Here is a 23,021-nt window from a genome sequence, read left to right as displayed (position 1 = left end):
CTTGGGCCTCTGGGAAAAGGCCCTACAAGCCCAGAACTCCAAATACCAAAAACAGTCCTGTCCAACACTGGCCTCTGGTCGCCTTTGGAGTGGGATCCATAAATCATTCCATTTATGACTCTATCCAAGAGATAGGAACAATATGTCATCACATAAAAAGTCCGCACAAACAGGTCCAGAGTTGCAAATGGAAATTTTTACGTACAAAAATCATTTGAGGAATCTGCATGTCATTAAAGATCACATTGAGACAAATATAATACACTTCAGGAAAATAAGGGAGTGTTAAAAAAGAAAACCACAGGCCCGAAATGGCATCACTTAGGTTAAAGCCTCGAGTCTGTAAACCAGGGCTTAAATATCTGACCTAACTGCATCTTCAACCTCTCTGAAACCTAAATCCTAACCTATCAAGGGATTTTCTGATGAGCACCAATTAGGTACTCTGTCTCAAAGGAAGATGAGGTAATCTGCATAACAAGACCCCCTGCATGCCCTTTAAGAGGAGATCTTACCTGAAACAATCGCTCCTTTTCTTTGCTTATAACTCTTGCCCCACCCTCCTTCCTAGAAAACCTTTCATTTTGTATGTCTGGGGAGCATCCCTCTCTTTGCTAGAAGAGATACATACCGCCTGATTCATGAACCATTTAATAAAGCCAACTTAATCTTCAAATATACTCGGTTGAATTTTGCTTTTTAACAAGAGGCAGAGTACTGTGGTAGAAAAGTTCTAGACTGAGTCAGAATTCCTGGGTTCTAGACAAAAGGCTGCCAATCACAGCTGCATGGCTGAAGCAGGTCACCCAACCTCTCTGGTTTCAGCTGCTTCTCTGGAAAATAAGAAACCCCAACTACGTTTTCTAAATTCCTTTCCAGCTCTCTGATTGTATGGCCGTGATTCTGCCCTGCGCCTCTGACCAACATCCATCTGTAGCCAACTAGAATTTCTTCAATGGATCCCATGAATGCACAAACCACTTAACAAAACTCTTTCCCAAGAGTCATCAAATGTGTACAGAAGAGTTGGGAAGAGGGGGTAGCACCGCATTTCGGTCTACTCAGCACTCCCTCCTGTGACGGATCAAAGATGACAAACACCTACCCCATCATAGGGAGCTGTCAATGTTGGCCATCATGTTTCGAACCGCTACCATGATTTACCCAGAAAGAAGTCACTTCTCTAATATGGAGACATGAGAAATAGGAGGAAAAAGAAAAAACTGGAGGGGAAGGACAACAAGAAATGCAGAGACAAATAAAAGAGGGAAAACAGCTCTGTATATTTAACATTTTCTTAGTTCATTAAACTCCATCAACAATGCTTCAAGTGGGAACCCGAATAGAAAAAAAACTCAGCTGAGATATCAAAGGCAGCATAATCCATCTGCTGTGGCCCTGCCCAGACTAGCAGGCATTTCTGGAAAGAGTTCCAAAGCAAATGAATGATTCTGGAATGAGAGACAATTTAGATATGGTTTAACATGAACAGAGGTTCTTTTGCACAGAATGACTTCATCAAATTCTTAAGCATAATCAGTGACCAGGGTTGTAACCCTTCTGGAAAGGTACTAAGGGCTCTCTTCCATGTGGAAGTGAAAACTGAATCTTCAGGATTACTCTTCTTTGATTTTCCAATCCACCCAAAGGAAGCAAGCTGAAAGAGCCACCCATCCTTTTGCTGATTTCTAAGAAGATACAGTAGATCATTCATGATGTAACAATGACCACGGCTGCAGGTTGTATCATCCAGAGACACCAGGAACCTGTGAGATGCACATAGACCCACACACCATACAGATCTCGTGGCAAAAGAAGACCGGGTTGGTGTGTGTGTGTGATATGCCCTTTCAGGGACCATATGTTTCAGGGAGTTCTGATATGCTATTACTATCTCTTTGACTAAGGGTAACATATGCAAGGTGCTCTCTGGAAGCCTCATACGTTTTCGCCATAAGCATCTTTGCCACAAGCATTTTCACCACATAACTCATTCCCCATAAGGACATAATGAAACATTAAAAGTAAGTAACAAGTTAAAAAGACTTTATTGCAAATACAAAATATTTGAGCACACTCAAAATGTACAGTGCAGATTTATACCAACACTGTGCAAATAACTGATTTTATTTTGTGGACTATACCTAAGCACTTGTCTTTAAAGTCTTTTGAAGACTTTTTTTTTTTTTTTTTTTTTTTTTGCTTGTTGATTCATCTCCTCATTGCACTTTTTTTTTTTTTTTTTTTTTTTGCTAAAATTCCCTCCTTCATTAAGAGAGACATCAGTTGCCCAACACAAAGATGCATCTTTGTATAACATTGTGAAAGCCTTCTGCACTACTATTCATTTTTGGCTTATGTCACATGTTCGTTAAGATATTCCAAAACGCTACAGGAAACGTGTGTTCAAAATTCTGCACCACTATATAGACCAAAATGAGGTCTGAAATTTATGTAATAAGAAATGAGAGCACTGTGTCAACAGAGACAGGAAACCAGACTGTCGATCAAACCAAACTATCAACCCGTTATTTTTTTTTCTTTTATCTTTTATGGCAAAACTGCTTCACAGCCGATTATGCACTGAAAATGTTTGCAGCCAAAATGCTTGCAGCAAAGATGCTTACAGTGAAAGTACTTAGAACCCTCTGGAACACCTCGGTCCCTTTCTCCAGACTCACCACCTGTTGCTCCTTTGCCCACCTTCCAGCAACAAATATGTGCCAATTACTTCCCCACCTGCCATACCTTTGCTCCCGTCACACCTTTGCTCACATTGTTTCCTACCAAGAATACCCTTACCCAGCCTGGTGAGCCTAAAGAAATCCTAATCGTATCCAGACTCAGCCTCTCCATTCTGCTACTTCTGTACATCATGCCCACATCTTCTCAGCCGTCCCTAACACTGCGTGGCAATAAATGGTTACACAGGTTGTGTGCCTGTTAGACTATGAAATCCCTGTGAGCAACATCCAATATATAGGAGGCAGCCAATAAATCTTTTGAATATACTTAAATGGAATTCAACTCAGTGAATTATATTGGACTGGTTTCACGATATCCACAAAATAAATAGAAATACCTTAAGAGGTGAGCAAATCAGGCCTGATTATGTGTTCAAGTGCCTGCCCAACCTTCCCACAGACAAGAACAGATCACAGAGCAAAAGAAATATCAAGTTTGGAAAAGTCGCTTCCGGTTTGCCAGGAACTGGCAGTTTGACCTGAGAATAAATTCCTCATCGTGTAAGTAACAATGCCATTTCTCCTCATTTGAAAATAGGAATAACACTATTTTCCGTAGCTGAAGAATTAATGGCACTGGATAATGTTTGCAAAAAAAAACCCTAAAAATCCTGAAGCCAGATACTGGTGTTAATCTATAAACCTATTTTAAAGTAAGCATACAGTAGTCTCACAATAAGTGTACAGGAGTGAAGGGTATTTTAAGTACTATGCAAACCTTGACCCTTCTTTCACATGCTGTATGAAAACTATCAGAAAACCTCATCTGCTCCACCTTCAAAACACCTACCAGTTCAAATTCTTGACATTTCAAGAAATAGTGTTAATTTTTAAAAATCAATTCGTGTGGTTGTGTTTTTTAAATAGTCATTATCTTTTAGAAATGCATACAGAAATATTTACAAGTAAAATATAACTGTCAAAACTGGGTATTGAGTACATGAAGGACCATTATATTATTCCATTCCTGTAAGTATTTGAAAACGTGCAAAATAAAAAGACCAGTGATTCCTCTTTCCAAACCCTCTTTTGGCTCCCCAGCTCATTGAGTAAAAGCCAGAATCCTGACAATGGCCTACAGAGACTCTACTCACTCTGACCCCCAGAGTCCTCTTGTACTCACCTCCAGCTTCTTATTCTATTCCAATCATCCCGGCCTCTCCAATTTTTACATACCAGGCATGCTCCTGCCTCAGGGCCTTTTCACTGCTATGATCTCAGCTTGAAATGCTTTTCACTGGGATATCCTTTTGGTACCATTCCCTTCCCTATTTCAAATCTTTGCTTCAGTGTCACCTTCACAATGGAAGCTTTACTGGTTTGTCCGATTTTTTTACCGGTCTATTCTCAGTGCCTAGAACAGTGCCTGACATACAGTAGTTGGTCAATAAATATTTGTTGAATGAACAAATGAATGAATGAACGAGCAAACTGGGTGAGCCATCCAGTGAACCTAGGTGGAGGTTTCACAACATCTTCACAGTGAAGTTAGAGCCTGCCAGCAGGCCGCATTGATCACTTTAAATTTTTTTTTTTTTTTTTTTTTTTCAACGTTTATTTATTTTGGGGACAGAGAGAGACAGAGCATGAACGGGGGAGGGGCAGAGAGAGAGGGAGACACAGAATCGGAAACAGGCTCCAGGCTCCGAGCCATCAGCCCAGAGCCTGACGCGGGGCTCGAACTCACAGACCGCGAGATCATGACCTGGCTGAAGTCGGACGCTTAACCGACTGCGCCACCCAGGCGCCCCTGATCACTTTAAACCAGATGCCAAACAGTGATTTCGATGGTCCAATGTGGCGCCCAGGAAGTGAGCAAAGTACACACACTGATGTTTTCCAGATCCTGAGACTGAAGGAGTCAGAACACCCACCAGATCCCTGAGCCGATCCCGAACTCAACCAAGAACTGGCCACCACCATCAACTACCTGATCAACCCGATGGAAACCTGGGCCCACAGCCATCCCACACCTTCCAGAACATCATGACATTCTCGAAAACCAAACTCAGGCATTACAGACAGGTCGGCAAAGTCCTGCCCTGTTGTCTCGACACCATGGAGTTCACCATGTGAAGTTTGAACCGCTGACCACCCCCGCCCCCGCCCCGTCCCCCATACATCCAGCTGAGAAGAAGGTCAGGGCTGGGGTTCTGGAGTCACAACAACCCTCTAGAACGGATATGCTTGAAAAATTTGCCCAGGATTGAACAGAATTTGTTTTTAAAAGGCTTGGTTCATTTGTATAATTAAGAAAACAAAAAAAATGTTGTAAACTGGAGTTATATGATTTGAGAGAAATTTTCAAATGATTTTTTTTAAACAATCTGACCTTGGAAATGGAATTACTAAATGCCGTGACATGAGGACGGGGTGGGGGGAGAAACAGCTGCTCTTTTACTCCTTGGAAACATCAGGGCCTCAGGCTTCCCAGCACGGGCTGGCATGTTATAGCCTCTGCATCTGTAGTTTCCTCTCGTTTCTGGACAGCAGCCTCTAGTGTTTCCTCCAATTAATAGACAGTATCCTCCGGTGGTCTCATCTAGACAGCAGAGTCAGAAGCAACCTGAAATCTCTGGGGATAAGGACTCAGCTTTTCAGTCTCTACCCCAGTTACTCCACCTTCATACAAGACTTGGCCTTGGTCAGAGGAGAATCAACATTACATTATCTTTATTGCCCTTGTAAGTGGTATTTATAACTTTTTATATTTACCTCTGAAGAACTCTTCCTGAATCTTCTGCTATAGTCCTGCAAGGTATAAGCCTGCTCTGAAGCCAAAAACAAACAACCAAACAAGCCAACCTTTGATTCACTACCTTCCCATCCCCAGTACTCTGCCCAAGCCTGGCTCACATCCACTTGGGACAAAACCACTCAGCTGTTAGCCAGTGGCCTCAGCTGCCACCAGTCAAAGCCACTAGTTTCCTAAGCAGCTGAGAACACTGGAGAAAACCCTTCTAGCCTTGCTCAACTCTTACCTCCAAGCTATGTCTTGGGGTATGACTCTGGGGGTTCTTCGTGGTCCTTGGGTTGGGAGGGAGTAAAAGGAAATATTTCCAAGGACTTGGGAAATTCTCGCTCATATTCCATTCCCTGTGGTCTCACTCAAAAGACTTCAGAGACTTCCCCCCCCACCCCAACCCACCCCCAGAAAACGACACACATACGGCTATCTGAACTACACTCAGAAGATTACTGGAGGATTTCTTATACCACTGACTCCAGCTCACCTCCTTTTTCACCCCACAGCCTGGACTTTTTTGCACTCTCCCTTGAATCCATACATTGGAGATCCCCACACCACATTCCTTCCCCATAAGCCCCCACCCAGTCTTCCAAGCCACGATGTCCAAGTGCAAGCTCTCTATCCAGTCTACCGCCCCCACGTGCTGCAACCCAAGGAGTGGAAGAGGGGAAACGCAAATCTATTTAACGTGTTATCTAGATAGGAGTGGTGCTTTCTCCTTCCAAATCTTTCACACTCGAGAAGAGAGCACTTCAGAGAATAATCTTTCTACACTATTTTCTGAAATCTAATAATGACACAAAAATATAAGAGAATTCCCCCAAGACAACCAAGAAAAGTGTTGTTTCTATAGCACTTTATTACTCAACAAAAGATACTAATTAGTAGTTCTGGCCACGAGGTCTCTTTTAACCAGACCCGACTTGTTGATTTTCTCCTCATGCAAAATTGTAATCTTGTAATATTAACGTTGGAATATGTGCCCTTGTATTTCATCTATCTTGTCAGGGATACAATGAATACCTATGTCATTCTGTGTTTACTCTAAACCCTATGTCCTTAATTACAATTAATGACAATGGCAAAAATAAGTGTGCAAATTCTGTATCAGCCTGCCTCCTTTCCTGTTAGGGAAAAGACAGGCAGGTATCTGTGTACTTGCTAGAAGGGGAAGCCATAAAAAATAACCTTCAGGCTTCAAAAATGAAACACAGTAAACAGTAAGGCAACACCATTATGCCTGCCAGATTTAACCAATAAAAATTCAAGATGCCCCGTTAAATTGAATTTCAGATAAACAATAAAGAATTCTTTAGTATAATGTCACATAGGACATGGTTATGCCTAAAACTTTTTGTTATTTATCTGAGGCTAAAAATTACCGGCACATCCAATATTTTGTTTGGCAATCTCAATTACAATGCTTTTCAGAGAAGACAACAGAGATCCAAAAATCCGGCAGAAATTATAGAGTTGAGTTCAGGACAGTGGGGAAGGTTAATCATAACAGGCTTAACCATGCTTTTCTCATCAAGAGACAAAAGCCGGTTTTAGACAAAATTAGGCAACCTAAAGGTGCATTAGGTCTTGGGCCAATGGGATATCACATTAAAGTAACATTCACCCATTTACTAAAATTACCTAGGAAGTTTAAAGACTAATGTACCTTCTGATTCACACAGCTTAGGTCATTCACAGGTAAGTACTATCTAGCAAAGTCCCGTGAGGCTTGGGGCTTTAATTGATCTTTCTCACTTTCCGTCCTCCTGCTGCTGCTCTCCCTTGCGTAGATCCAATTAGAAAGTTTTAGCCTGGACTCTGAGAAGATGAAAATAATCATCTTCTGAGGAGAAATATTGACTTAGAAAAAGTCGCCACTGACCTAATCATCATTTCTGTGTGTCACATCACCTGTTCATAAGGAGCCACCAGAACATAGATCGCAGGGCAAATGCCTCTCAAAATATCACTGCGGTAGCTGTGTTTTCAGCTTCTTAGTGGAGATCATTTTGCTGAGAGCATATTGATGGCACTTTCACAACCGGAAGTAAATACATTTTGGTCTACAATTTTTCACGGAACAGAAAAGAAATAAGAAAGGCAACCTGAAAAGTCTATATAGTAAGTTCTATCACCTCAAATTATTTTTCTTCCATACATACAAATGCCACAAAATGTTAATAAAAACAGATTTAATTTCTATATGATTCTCTTTACACTGTTGTGAATTACAAGATTAATATCTCCTTTTTATACATTTTACCTGACGAGTCTAACCGTTACAGAGCTGTTAAAATTGATTAACAGTTCAGTAACATTAAAAGAATTGAAAGTGAAAAAAATCTATAGTTTTGTTTAATTATAAATCCTGCCTTGATAAATATAAATTTCTATAGAATAAATGGTGTCAAATGATCTTAGGTTAGTACAGTTATAATCCATCGGCCACACATGCCCTTCTTTAACACATTTATCAGGAACATGAATTATACTTAGGACATATGGTTCCATCAATTGCCATTCTTATTAAACTTACATTTCATTTCCTGGAGCAATATTAAACTACAAAGGGAAACATTTAATAGTAAACAGTATATAACCAACATCGGGCTTACTAATTACCTGCAAAGAAGACGCAGGTTTTTCAATACAGGACTGCATTTTAAAAAAATCATATTGTAACCTGGCTGCTGGGTCAAGCACAGACTGAGCTATTTCTTTTTTAATTTTGCCAATACTAAGGTGAAGTATCTATTATGAAATAATGCAAGTTCCATTTTCACATTTGTAATTGTGAAATAAAAATAGTGCCCAACTGCCTTAGAAATCTGAAAAGAGTCAATATAAGTCTCTAGAGAAATCTAGTCATTCCTGTTAAGTCCTGAAAAAAGAAAAAAGAAAACAAGAAAGGCACTCTTCAATCACTAAGTAAATAAGATACAGTTATTAGAACCCAGAGGACATGATCTAAATGTAAGGACAGGTAGTAAGTTTCTACTAGGGTCTTAAAACCAAAGTGCCAAACCAAGGGGCACCTGGTGGCTCAGTTAGTTAAGCGTCCAGATCTCAGTTCAAGTCATGATCTCAGGGTCCTGAGTTCAAGCCCTATGTTGGGCTCCACACTAGATGTGAAGCCTACTTAAAAAACAAAACAAGCAAACAAACAAAAAACACTGAAGTGGCAAACCAGGATCATAAATTCTCCCTCGGACCATATGCCAATTAAACAGATGGCCTGTCCAGACAGGCAGGGCTGGAACACTCACTCACTTTTACCATCATTACAGTTGTGCAGCGATCACTATCAGGCATTCCTCCATTCCACTCTGCTTAAGCTTCCGCTCTCCATGCTAGCACCACAACAATGTCCTCAGTGAATGGAGGCTGGTCACACCTCCATGTGTCAAGTATGAAGTCACTGGCTGGAGGCAACATGGGTTCTCTGACCCCACTAGCAACATGGGCTGGTTCTCTGCCCACACTGACATTTTGGGGGAGCCCCTTCACCTCTCTAGATTTTAATCACTTAGCTTGGAAAATAAAGAGGTAGGAATACATCATGCGTAAGGTCCCTCCTAGGTTTAAAATACTATAATTTCATGAATTTTTCTGTGTAAAGAGAGGATTGAACCAAATGAATGCTATATTTCTGTCCAGATTTAAAATTCTTTGGTGAGTTTCACATACAGAGAAAAGCATTAGATTCCTATCAGGAATTCTGTGTAGGATTTTGTTCAATGGCTCCTTCTGACACTAGAAAGGAAAACCATCCCCCTACTTAATGGAAAAAAATGTTGAAACATGCTTTTAGAAAATATCATAAAAACATTCATTTCCCAGAAAACTAAAAGAAGCAACCTGGAGACATAACCTAAGATTAAAGCGTTGTCACAACTAACTATAAAAATATTGCAAAGAATTAACAAACCAACTGCCAAGTAAACCAGTCAGCGACAGAAGACATCCTATCAATTTTTCTGCGTATACTCTAGTGGGTAAAACTTAAGCTCCAAAGTCCAGCTTTTAGACTTAGAGTCCCTGATCTTCCATTACTGAATTATGACTGGCTGTGTGACTTGGGCAGGTCACCTCCCCTCTCTCGGTCTTAGTTTTGTTATCCGTAAACTAAGAATAATAACAGTACCAGCATCTTGTGGTTGGAATAAGAATACCAATGCGATCTTCCATGTAAGGCTTTCAGCAAGGTCCCTGGTGCACTATGCTCAAAAGAAACTAGCAATGGGTATTATTCAAGTTATTTCCCTGATTCTTACCAACTTAGCTTTATTTGCTGAATTCAACAATTTGGCTCTGTAAATTACTGAGCAGTTATTCTGTCAAAGGAACTGGGCTGGAAACATAGGAAAGATCTGGCAGTAGGACCCAGCATCTCTTTACAGCCTCACCTGCCCTTCTCTGCCTGGCTAAATCCTCTTTCCAGTAAACCTTTTGGACCTCTGCATTCACCGATGGGGGCTGTCCATCGGGTGAAGGGCCCCTCCACAGTCTACTGGTCTCTTCTCTGTGACGATTCTTATTCCACTGTTTTTTTAACTGTTTACACATTCATCAATCTCCCTCTTTCAGTCTATAAGCAACTTGACAACAGATTTGGCATCCAATATCTACATGGAGGTCAGTACCTGATCAACATTTAATAAAGTTTGCCAGAAAAAAAAAGATTGCCGAGTGAATATATCCATTAATAAATTCTATGACATTACTTTAACCTATAAAATTAATAAAATCCATAGACAAATTTAGCTACAGCCATAATGAAAGGCATTCTGTGTGGGAATTTCCATTGTAGAAGTACCAAAAAAATTTTTTAAAAAAGGTGCTATGTGCACCATGAACATCTGAGAGAATGCCAGGTGGAAAACCCAGCTGGTAGGGGCGACATTTGAGCTGAACCTTGACTCCTGGTCTAACAGAGATGGGACCAGACGAAAGAAAGGTACACACTAGAGATGGAAATAACTGTGAAGCAGTGGGAAGGGCCATTTAAATATGGTTTTGAACAGGAGCTTCGTGGATGAGAGGGGATTAGTCAGAATCAAATTACAAGGTCTTTGAATGGGGTTTGCACGTGTTCTGTGACGAGTGAGAAGCCACAGGAGGGTTTTGAGCAGAGGAAGGATCAAATCAAGTATATACTTTGGGTAGTAAGCTGAGGTAGCAAATTGAAAAATCAGAGTGTGAAAGCTCGAAAGCTGAAAAGCCAATAGGGAACTTATGGCAGCAATAACAGAGAGCTAGCCATGTGTGGAAAATGAGAGAATGACATGAGAAACATCTGAGAAGAAACTTCTTGTCTGTGTGTTTTCAGATGTTATAAATGACTGGGACTGCGCTTCTGGGACCTACAGCTGTTGGATACAGAAACGCTAGAACAAGTGAACACTTCTCCAAGTTACCTGATCACTTCGCTAGCCATTTCCCAAGGTCAAACACAGACTTCTTAGAAAAGCAACTCTGGTTTCATCGGTCACAGCTGCTGAGCACCAGAAGCAAAGAACAAGGAACCAGAAAGCCCCACACCGTGTGGGGCCTGGAACTGGCACAGCAAGTCAAGTCGTGTGGGCACTCAAGGAGACTCCAGTTCGCTGCTAATCCAAGGAGTCGCACTGAAACACGTGCTGAGATTTCAAGGACTTGCTTTTAGCTGATGACTCTTGGCAGTCACATGAGGAAACGGCAGCCATGAGAACTGAACAGCATGGGGAAGCCTCACCAAACTGCACCCTGGGCCTTCACGTCCCGCTGGAGCACCTGGATACCACCCATATCCCTTATTGATAAGTGAGTTTTCTCAAACGCAAAGGGTGGGCGGGGAGTGAAGGAAGGAAGCATTAAAAAGTGCACACATTCTGGGGCACCTGGGTGGCTCAGTAGGTTAGGCATCCAACTTTGGCTCAGGTCATCATCTCGCAGTTTCTGGGTTCGAGCCCCACGTGGGGCTCTGTGCCAACAGCTCAGAGCCTGGAGCCTGCTTCAGACTTTCTGTCTCCCTCTCTCTCTGCCCCTCCTCTGCTTATGCTCTGTCTCTCTCTCAAAAAATAAGTAACAAAACATTAAAAAAAATTTTAGTTAAAAAAAAATTGCACACATTCTATTTGCCAAAAACATTCTGCCAAATACTTCATGACAGAGTATACGAAGGGAGCTTTAAGTAAGTCCTCCACATCAAAGCCTCCAGGGAACTTTCCAAACATGCAACTGGAAATTTGGTGCAATGCATGAACTGTACTGATATTTAGGGGTTTCAGGTTGCATAAACCATGCTGGAGTCTCGTGTATGGCAACTCTCGGAAGAGTTAAAGCAAAGAGGACCCTGGCAGGGGTGGGGTTGGGGGCGGGGAGGTCTAAGGGTTTCAATTACTGTCAATTATCTAAACCCTCAACACAACCCTACATCACGAAGGCTCCCGGGCACAGGTGTGTGCGCGTGTCCTAATTTCATCACATCCTGCAGCAGAAGTCTACCGCCTCATATTCCTCAATTTCCCCGCTTTGCATCCAGTCAGCACCCAACGCACCTGCCTACCTCAAATCTTATTTTGGAAAGACGATGAGTAGAAATTAATGTCACGGTCACTCTTCTCCCTCAGCACCTCTTTTCACCCTCTGCTTCTGAGACCCATGTGGCTGGATGAACCGAAGACTAGGAAATCGGGCAGACCTGGCTTTCGACGGTCCCCCACAGGGCCAACACGGCAAAACCACCGGGGTGATTCTGAAATCATCCTTGATTCCAACGTGCAGCCACGGTTGAAAATGCACTTTCGCAGATGCGCTATGATGTTCACCTCCATCCCTCTCCCTTCCCCGTGTTCCTGTTTTCCAAATCACAGAGAAATGCCTTCCTTGCCCTCTGTACGCCATAGCCTCTCCACAAACTGCTTACCACATTCTCAACCACTTCCCTCTCTGGGACTGGTCCAGCCCACAGTGCCTAATGCCCCTCACTTTTTTTATTGATATACTTATTTTTACTCATTTGGAGTTTATTACAATTGCTTTGTTTTGTTTTTCTAGAATACCACCTGGCATATACTAAGCATTCCAAGAAATATTAGCTTCCTGCTTCCTTTAGGTTGAAAGAATTTAGCTTCTAATCACAATAGGGTATTAAAGTTTGTCCCTTGAAGGCAAAATAAACAAACATAGGGAAGTCACAAACATTCCAGAGTCTTAAAGATCCCTCATAGTCACCTTCTTCTGTGTAAAGCTGCCAACTGTCTTCTCAAGCAGTCATAAAAATAATGACTTGCTATGTGCCAGGCATGTTTTCAAACTTCTATGAACTTGTTTAATCCCCACAACAACCGAAAGAGATAGGTCCTATTTTGATTGGCATTTTACAAGCGAGTAAACTGAGGCACGCTTGAACCGGAGATTACAGCTAGGCAGGAGTCAAGCCAGAAACTTAAGCTGCGGCCTCCCAAATCTGTACTGAAATCACTCTACCGCATAGTAGCAAGTCTCATTATTTGCGGTAGTGGTGACTTTAAAGTTTCCATGAACAGTAAGTAAATCAGTGAATTCTAACCCACTGCTCCAAGGGGAAATATGGGATTAGGTTCTTACAAGCCTCTGATCATAACATTCCCATCAACCAATTAATACATAGCCTCATTTCATGTGTGTTTCTGTTTAAAGATATCATATTTAACACGTATTGGTAATTCATTAACATTGAACTCACAGCCAACAGCACTATAACTCATGCTCAAAGTTTACCTAACACACTCATTTTCTCTACATCAGACACATCACAGCCTTCTTGCACTTTAGGAACATTAGACAGCATTCCAGCATTAGGATTGGGGGTCCTTTTAAACAGCAAAGTCACCAACAGAGAGCACAAAAATGCCAAAAAAAAAAAAAAAAAAGCGTGGCACTGCATGGACCCACACAGGACACTTGTCCACAGTAGGAGAGCTGACACAAGAAGGCAGCGTGTCGCCTTGTTTGACCTCAGCTGGGAACATGCATGTCAGATGACTCAAATTTTTCCCCACTCTGCACATGTCTGCGAATGCCCCAGAAAGTGCCGTGAGTACTGATTTGGGGGTTATAAATAAATTTTAGCAAGTAGACAAATTCAAAAATATGGAATCCCTGAATAATGAGAATCAACTATACTTGGAACATCCCTCGGACTCCTTTCTACTTTTATTCCTGGGGAGAGGGATTCACAAACTCCCCGCACTCCTCCAATCACATCTAAAGACCCCCTCCTGAATGGCCATTCTTCCAGGAAGGGACATGAACGAATCCGTGTAACTGATGTTTGCTGCCTACCAGCAGCCATCCACTCAGCTAAAAGCTTCTCAGGACTTCCATGTGCCACGCACGTTGCTAAGAGCTGAGACGAATGCATTGAATAAGATACATCTCTGTTTGGACCAGTGCTCAGGGATTCCTCCTATTAGAAATCAAACAGATTTCCAAAGGTCCCACAGAGTTTTCAGAGAGTTAAAGAAAATAATTTCTCCATGTAAGTAAATTGTATCTTGTACTCAGAAGGTACATCCTTTCTTTCTGAATTGCTTGAAATATTCTTGCAGAAATAAATGTAATCATTTGTAACGTCTTCCAAAAAGAGGCAGAAAACGTAAAGTTAACAGAAAGGACCCTTAAAATCAATTATGTTTCTGGCAATGTCGTATTGCAAAAATTTCACAAAAGCAAAATACAGACAAATAACAACAAAACAAAAAAAACACATCAATGAAAATACTTTAGTGATGTAAGTAAAATGAATCATGGATGCACCTGACTGTTCAAAAAGGAGTGTTTTTGTTGACAGAATGAAAAGTTCCAGTGAGCTTTAAATGACTTGTGTAAATTCACATGGACCTAGAACTTTGAGAGAGACAGCGGCCAAGGCTGCCCTTCAGTTATCTCCATACAAATACACATGCAGAAGACTGGCCCTCAGGCTCCCCCCATCCACACACCTACTGTGCACTAAAACTGATATGTGAACTGCTAGGAATACAAAAATGTGTTTTATTTCATCTGTGCCACTGATGAACTATACACGTGAGACAAGGTAACCAAATGAATGAATAAATGAGTGAACTGTCAAAGCAATCCCACTTACGTGAAAATTTCTTTCTGATTTTGTTTTGTTTTGTTTTTAATTTCTATCCTGAGAGACAAGAAAAAAATTGTTTTTAAAGCTTTTCCTGTAGTTAATGCTATTCTGGGTTATTCTTATAACACTGGCTTTCCCGTGCTAGGTAGGAACTCTATTGAGCCCCATTCCAAATTTCATTAAAATAACAGATGAAACCGGTCAATAAAGAAATAAACCAGAATAGGTGGAAGAAAAAAAATCTGGGAATATGCAGAGGGAGCAACTAAAACAGAAAAAGAAAGAAAGAAAGAAAGAAAGAAAGAAAGAAAGAAAAAGAAAGAAAGAAAGAAAGAAAGAAAAGAAAGAAAGAAAGAAAGAAAGAAAGAAAGAAAGAAAGAAAGAAAGAAAGAAAGAAAGAAAGAAAGAAAACTAACTTGATAGGGGGAAAGAAGCCAAAAAGTTTAAAGAACATTAGAAAATAAAGCAAAGAAAGGAGAAACTATGAGAACGGATTACTTAAAAAATCAGCAGAGAACAGAGGAAGTATGCCAATGCAAAAATTACTATTTCTAACAGCATTTAGTTGCAGGGAAATTAAAAGAAAATTGTCTTTTACCTCCAGGATCTTAGGGGGAAAAAATCCCAAGTCTTTCTATGAGAAAAGTGAGTCAAGTTGCCAAGAAAACTGCCCAGGAAGTGGTGCCTGGCACACCCACATCGGCGGCTGGGGCCCTACACAAGCCGCTGTTTGGCAACTGGCAGAAGGAGCCCCCCAGCTGGAGGAGGATGCAGGCTGGGAATGGCAGCAGGGGGCTTTGGGACCAGACCACTCTGGAGCTTCTGAGCCGGAGGTGAGAATCTGAGCGTTAAAATGCAGAGGCCATTCTCTCCCCCCTGAAACTGACAACACTTGGGGAACTGTCTAAAAGAAGAGCCCTGGGGCGCCTGGGTGGCTCAGTCTTAAGCGTCCCACGGCTCAGGTCACGATCTCACGGTTTGTGGGTTTGAGCCCCGCCGCGGGCTCTGTGCTGACAGCTCGGAGCCTGGAGCCTGCTTCGGATTCTGTGTCTCCCCCTCTCTCTGCCTCTCCCCTGCTCGTGCTCTGTCTGTCTCTCTCTCTCTCAAAAATAACTAAACATTACCAAAAAATAAGGAATAAAAAAATAAAAAAGAAGAGCCCCATCCGAGTTTATCCAGGGCTTATTTGGAAATATCTAGTCCTGAACGTTTCTTAATGAGCTTTATTAGCTTTAAGTGAACTTCTATTTTTCCCAAGGCGTAATTCACAGAAAGTAGAAAGTTACAAGACAAAGTAGCCTACTATCTCATCAATGAGCACACAAATAAAATAGATGTTGCAGCAGACTAAGGACCCAATTCTGTCCCTCAAAAAAGTGCAGAGGGAAAACCAAAAAAAAAAAAAAAAAATCCAGGCTTGTTTGGAGATTTCTTTTCAAATTTTCTGCATAGTAGTCATAATTACTTATTAGCTTTATGGTATTCATATAATTGATAATATCATCATTGAAATATTGACTATTTACTTAAATTATAACCACCCCAAAATAAGTGAAGTACATTACAAGAATTTGATTTCAGCGTGGGATAAACCTCTCCAGGCTACGAAACAGACATCTAGAACGGCTGCCTACCCCAGCTAACACCAGAACTTCACTGCCACTGTCACTGCCTTCTCATCCTCACCACCCCCAGTACCACCCGCGACATTATCTCTTCAGCACAGCACCACATCACTTACAAGTGGCAGTCACACCATTTCTTATTTGACCCAGCTTCTTGAAATTATTTACCTTCTTAAACTACATCCAATTTCGTCAGCTGGGACCAAAAGAGTTGTCTTTCTACCTTTCATATTCTTAACAGGGTCTAAACATATACATATAATTGAAAGTGTTGCTGATTAATGCAGAGCCTCCCTCAAAATTCCTAACAATATTCTCCGAGGTGCAAAACTCATGAGATCAAGGATATCATAAAGGGGCTTCACCTCCAGCCCACTGAATTCTCCGGATTTCAGAGTGCAGCAGGAGCGTCGCGTTTTAGGGGTGGAGCAGGGAACAGCTCAAACACACCTTTTCAAAAAATGGCATTATCTGTCAATGCACTGGCAATGCTTAAAATATAAAATAAAACTACTTGATGGCTTTGACAGGCTGCCTCCTTTCTATGAAATCTCTCACACTTTCACTTTGGTCGGTCTGTGTTCAAGTGTCTGCATTTTGGGGATTTATAAAGCATCTTTCTCTGGAGTGTGCGTCTTGTGCTAAACAGTTGTGGCCGTTCTATGCTTTCCTTCTTCAAAAAGCAAACAGTGTCTTGGAATGAAGCTAAATGACTAATTTTTCTGTCCATTCAATGTATCCTGGAAAAGAGAGGAACACATTTAGCATGCGGTTCCTTGTGCCGGGTTCTTCTAAAGTTACATTAAAAATAATACTAATGTCGCAAGGAGGAGTCAGATGTATTAGTTTTGTGCTGAGTAGGTGTTTTAGAAAAAAACATAATTATAATTCATGTCTTTCCTTGTGTAAAACTATTTTCACATAATCAGGGTTTTGACTTTTTAAAATGTATCTATAAACAAACGTTATTTATGAGAAGCCTGGCTGCAAGCAAATATTGCGGATGGTGATAAAGATTTTATTTAAATTTGACTTCCACAGAAAAATTATCTCACATTACCATTAATTTATATTTGCAGGGAAACTCCTGACCACTTAAATTTGTCCTTTCCTACTATCTTTTAGCTTGCAAAAGCACCAGAATGAATATTACTGGGTGAAAGAAATAATACAATATTGAACTCTTGGATAGTTTATGCACTGCTTTCATATATATTATCCCACCTGACAAAATTATTAATATCTTATCATTAACAGAAAGTTTGCCATCTTGTATAGTTTCTCCTGATGTGTATGTTTCCCGCCATTGTTTTCTTGCCCCCTGTCCCCTTCTTTTATAGTGTTAAAACAATAGGAAACCAAAACGCTAAACCGGGATCTTCCCAAATCCTGAATGTCCCATCCGAAATACATATATTCACAAAAGCCATCCAAGGATCCAAATTAACTGAGTGCGAGAAAGCAGATTAGAATAAGTGGCAATTATCTCTCAGAGGCTTTCTACCAAACAGGTACAAGCCACATGGAGTAGGTGAAAATGAAATGGGGATTCAAGATGTGATTCTGCTTTCAACCTAAAATCCACTCATTCTGGAGGCAGTAGGTGGCTCCTTCAACTATTCTTAGACCAGCGCAAAATGTCAGGTAAACAGTAACAACTTAAATGAATAAAATGAGAACAGATATAAAGGGTCCTAAAATATCACCTAAATACAAGGAAAGAATTATTGGAAACTTGAAAATTGGCTCTTCAAATCTCTCCCTAGAAATGAGCTTTATTCGAAGTTGAGAAATAGTTTTAAATGATCACCAAAGTACGTACTATTCACTCAAAATATGCACACAGCCAGCATACCAATTACTGGGCATTGACTCTGATGCAAAAAATCGGTGTGTTTGCTAAGTTTTGGGGAAGAAGCGGGGGCAATGTTGAGCCTTTAAGAATACTGAGTAGTAAAACTGAAATGAATGCAGAGCACTAAAGACTTAACCTGAATTTTTAAAAACAAGGTGGATATAATTATATTTCACCTTTAGTTTTATTCAAACCTCCTAGGTTGTTTGAACACTATAAAGAACGGAGGCTGAGATGACTCCCAGTTGCCTTCACTATGAAATTTCAGGTAAGACACATCTTGCAAAGTCACAGCTCTGCCTGTTTACAAATATATTCCCTCTCAACAATTGGTTGGGACGCGTGACCATCTTTCTCACATTATTGTATGCCCAGGGCAGTTTTATCTGTTACATTCCTCTATAGATCGATACGGCTGCATATTGTGGCCCCTAGAAGAAAGTAACCATAATATCTTCATGCTAAATGATGTGAACTTCACATAAATTCTCTGAACATCCCAGCGGGACATTCGGCAGGACAATCCACATGACAGCACCATTTTACAAATGGAAAAGTTAAGAATCACAAATAGTAAAGCTTCATCTAACTGACCTGAAGACACCAGCTAACTTCTAGGGGGGAAATAAAATAAAGACAATTTAAATAGCTTTTTAGTTTGTTTAGCTAAAACGACCAACCACTTACCCTAATTTTTTGTCTCTACTGATCGTAACACGTTAGGCCACTAACTTTCAAACTTCCACAGCAAGAAATATTTTACATCATAGTCGGCTCATACAAGCATATATAATTAAAACAAATTTTCCAGAACAAAACCCACCCTTACTAAATATCATGCACTCTGATATCTTCTGTGATATTCTTTTCTATTTTATTCCTTAAGAAAAAATGCTCTGGAATCACTAAACTGATTTCATGATCCCTGGGGTTATGACAAGCAGTTTCAAAACACTGCTTTCAACTCCCAAAACTTTGGAAACTACTGAAGACAAGAGACAGTTTCTACAAAAGCCTGGTCAATTCTTTGTACCCAGAGTTATTCAAACACGAAAACTGAGAGGGTAAAAATATTAAATAACATCTGTCCATTTGAAACAACACCTGCATGAAGTCATCTCTTCTGCCCTGGTTCCTGAGAGGCAGCATTCAAACGAAGGACGTTATAGGAAATAAACTACAAAGAAAAAAATCATTCTAAAACGGAGTTTCCACGTGGAATCCAACGTGTATGAGTTTTTACTTCATTATTAAAGTTCCGTGTCATTTTTTTTCACTATTCCAAACATATCTGAATATCATCCAATGCAAAAAGTTTAAGATGGGGCATATCATAGTGATATTATTTGCCACTGGGATGATGAACAATTCTGAATAAAATGTGGTCCCCTCTTTATGTGACCATGCTCACTTTGTAATTAGTAGCAAGGCAGTAAATAATCCACCAAGGAGCAGTCTCATTAGTGCCCATTGAATTCAGTAGGATTAATTTGCAATAAAAGAACTGAAAATTAAATGGAGAGGAAAATAGTTTCTGGAGTCCACCAGAAGGTTATGGAATTCACATCATACCAGTGCCTTCCTTCACATTGAGGAGTTTAAAAGGTTGTGAGAATAAGACTTAATCGTTATATTTTGTTCTAACACTTAAAAAAAAAAAAAAAGGAAGAGATTCTTTCTCTTTCCATTTTAACCCTGAATTAAAACAAGTAAAATTAATTCGAAATACGCCACCTTTTTAAAGTTTTGTTCATTCTTTGTCTTTTAAGTAATAATTCAGTCTGAACCTCTCTGGCTGTGGGATGCTCTAAAGTCCTTTGAGAAGGTTGAAGGATAGGGGGTGTGTTCAGATACCCCAAGAGGATGCCCTTCAGTACCATCTGGGGCCAAACTGTGCCTTCCTCCTGTTTCTTCTGCTATGAATATCTCTGGAAATAGAACACTGAATAGAAAACAGTCTACGTCTTGCAATGCACAAGGGTCCAGGTGAGGGCAGGAGGCCAGTCCAGACACCAGTCTGCAGTCTGTGCCTAACTTAGTACCCAGCCATGTGGGCACCCTGAGGCCTTCCAAACCCACTCCAGAGTCTAGCTGGCCTTGGGTGGCTAGGGCACAGGTGTTCATCAGAGTCACCCACCTAAGTCCTTCCCAGGTCCATCAGAAAGAGAACAGAGAAACTGTCAAAGGGGAATGGGAGAAGGGAGAAAAGTATAATCCTGGGGATGGGGGTGGGGGTGGGGGAGAATAAAGACACAAAACACTGGCCACTTAAGTCACAAATGTGTTACTGCATGTCCTGGAATGCTCACACCCCTTCTACAGACTGAAAGGCACAGAACCCACCTGAGCCCGCACACCACTGGGGTGGGGGGGTGGGGGCGGCATTCTCTGCCCGGTAGGCCGGAGATGTAACTTAGCTAGAAGAGTTATTTCAAAATGCTCTTTGATGCCACATGTTGTAAACTGACAAGACACCTATAAATCTTCGACTGTCAGAAGTCATACGCCAGCAATCTGCTCCAACACTGACCCAGCCAGATAACTCAGAAATCAGAAACTTGTTAAGACTCATTCAATTCTTCTAGTGCTCATCTGAGGAGCGCAATTCAATCCAAAAGCCCTTGAACTTGGGATGGAGAGGAAGGGGGAGAAAGTAGGTGCTGGGAATTGCTTGCTAAAACAAACAAACAAAAATCATCCTCACCATAATAGTAACGTGCATATTTCTAATCCGAAATTCTAGATGAAAGGAAATTTTGCTAGCACATTAAAAAATAATTGCAAATAACAGTAGTAATAAATTAAACTCGGAGCTCCGCTAACCCCAAACACCTCTAGCCTTAAATACCAAAGCAGGACATTGACTAGGGACTCCAAGAGCTTTGCTGGGGTTTTTGTTGTGGGTGTTTTGTTTTGTTTTGTTTTGTTTTTGCTTTGAGGTGTTTCCCCCAACAAATAACTGCCGCTTTACACGATTTTCCAAAATGAGTTAGGAAGCCCACGGGTTTTCGGAGCTGCCTCTTACGCAGATGGTAGGGGGTGGAGAACAGCATTTTCTTTAAGCTGCCAAGCGAGAGAACTTGGCTCTCGAACCAAGATCTACAAACCACCGCCGCCCACCGACCCGGGTCGGGCCGCGCGTCCCGCAGCCCCTGCGGCCGGGCTGCCGGGTTTCGGCCCCGCAGCCTGCGGCCTCCGGCAAGCTCCCGGCGGCTCGGCCCCCTCCCTCCCTCCCGACCGCCGGGCGCGCGGCGGGCCACCCCGACGTGGCGCGGCGCGGTGCGGCGCGCGGCGCGGGTACCTGTAGAACGCGGGAGGACCGGCCTCGCGCACGGCGTAGCCGCTCGGCTCGTTCTCCAGGTAATAGGGCACCTGCTGGCCGTGGGGGTGCAGGAAGGGCGAGAGCTGCGGCGGCGGGTGCAGCAGCACCAGCGGGCTCGGAGACACGCTGTTGAGCGGCGGGAAGCCCCCCAGGCCGTTGGCGCCGAACGCCGCCGCCTCGGACCCGGAGCCATAGGCGAGGCCCGACTGGCCGTAGACCGGCGCGGAGGCGGCGGGCGCGGCGTTGAAGTCGTACGCGGCGCCCTCGGGATAGTTGTACACGGCGGGCTTGCTGCCGTCCACGTACACCTCGCCCAGGGGCCGCTCCAGGGGGATCTTGAGCTGCGGGCGGTTCAGGGTCTCCAGCTCGTTCCCTTGGATTTGATGCAGCAGGGCCATTCCAGACGCTTTGGTGTGGAGGGTCATGGTCATGGTCAGTGGCCGTGGGCAAGGCGCACACGGTCTCCCCGCGCGGCAGAGGGCTCAGCAGCCGACCGGCCACCTGGAAGAAGAGCACAGCCCGCGGTTAGAGGCGGCGCAGCGCATGTCCCACCGCGAAGCGAGCTCTGGCCCTGCCCCGGGAGCCGGCCCGTCCCGCGGAGCCCGGCGGCCAGACGCGAGCAAGTGCAGCCCGGCGCGAGCGCGCTCAGCCAACTCCCGGGCTTCGAGTCTCCAACTTTAAGTACCGGTCTCCCGCGCTCGTATGCATCACAAAGGTGCTGGAAGCCGGCCAGGGGCTGTTGCCTTGCACTGACATTGGTTTAAACATCACTCCGGGCAGCAACTCGTTTTGGAGCGAGCCCAAAGAGCAGCTTCCCTGAACTTTACTTTACTTTTCGCTGCGGGTTGGAGGCTAAATTTCACTGCAGGAGGAGGACAGGGCGGGGGGGACGCAGCGGGATCTCCTAAAGGTGGCCCAGGGAAGACGAGGTTTAAAACAAACTCGCGAGCCTAATCCAGGGGCCGGCTTTCTGTCCGGTGCTGCCTTATGTGCCCCAAGCCAGACTTCGTTCTATCTCTGTTTGTCTCTCTTTCTGTTTGATTCACTCTCCTAGTTGGCTGGAAATATGTAGTGTGTACATAGAATGACCCTGGGGAGGGCCACTCTGTAACTGAGATATGGCAGATAGAATGGGGTGTGCGGTTGCATGTGCGGCCAGCCACAGACAGCTATATTTAGCAGCTGCAGGCACGGAGAGGAGACATCTGGGGGGGGGGGGGGGGGAAGGGGGACGCAGATTCAAAGGTGTACCTACAGGAAGAGCTGCACTCTGCCATCAGAAGCACAGTGCCAGACCTCAGTTTCCTCATCTGCAGAATTGCCCCAGAGTGGTCTTCTAGCCACGACCTTCTGAGATGCTCCCAGCCTGGCTTGCATGTTTGTGTTGGACCACAGTACTGTACTTGCTCCCATTATGAATTCTCATGTGAACGATGATTCACAAAAACCTCTGGTTAGGCACACATGGGTGTTCGTGTCTTCCACAGGTTATGCAACCAAAACTTCAGAAAGTTGAATATGAAATGTGACCTTTTCATACGAAATGTAACCTCAATTCATTAACCAACTCTTTGGCCACTATGTTACACTGGTGGTCTAACCAACAAATTTTGACGTGCA

The 23,021-nt window shown here is 42.6% G+C and overlaps 1 protein-coding gene across 11 annotated transcripts in view; it reads right to left on the bottom strand.

Annotated features, from left to right (window-relative positions):
- Positions 1-23,021, bottom strand: part of ESR1 (estrogen receptor 1) — a 450,613-nt gene that overhangs the window by 263,053 nt on the left and 164,539 nt on the right. For 10 of the 11 annotated variants that reach the window (XM_086708141.1, XM_086708139.1, XM_086708138.1 and 7 more), the window contains exon 2: positions 21,381-21,902. In XM_086708141.1, the coding sequence (XP_086564267.1) occupies positions 21,381-21,832 (452 nt within the window). In that variant the 5' untranslated portion in view covers positions 21,833-21,902. Of the gene's footprint in view, positions 1-21,380; positions 21,903-22,086; positions 22,420-23,021 lie in introns of those variants that run through there. The other variant, XM_086708146.1, reaches the window with a different exon arrangement.

Source organism: Puma concolor, chromosome B2, assembly GCF_028749965.1.
Source record: "Puma concolor isolate L17-30 chromosome B2, mPumCon1.1.hap2, whole genome shotgun sequence".
Taxonomy (NCBI): Eukaryota; Metazoa; Chordata; class Mammalia; order Carnivora; family Felidae; genus Puma; species Puma concolor.
The sequence above is the reverse complement of the archived record's forward strand: the minus strand, read 5'-3'. Positions and strand labels throughout refer to the sequence as shown.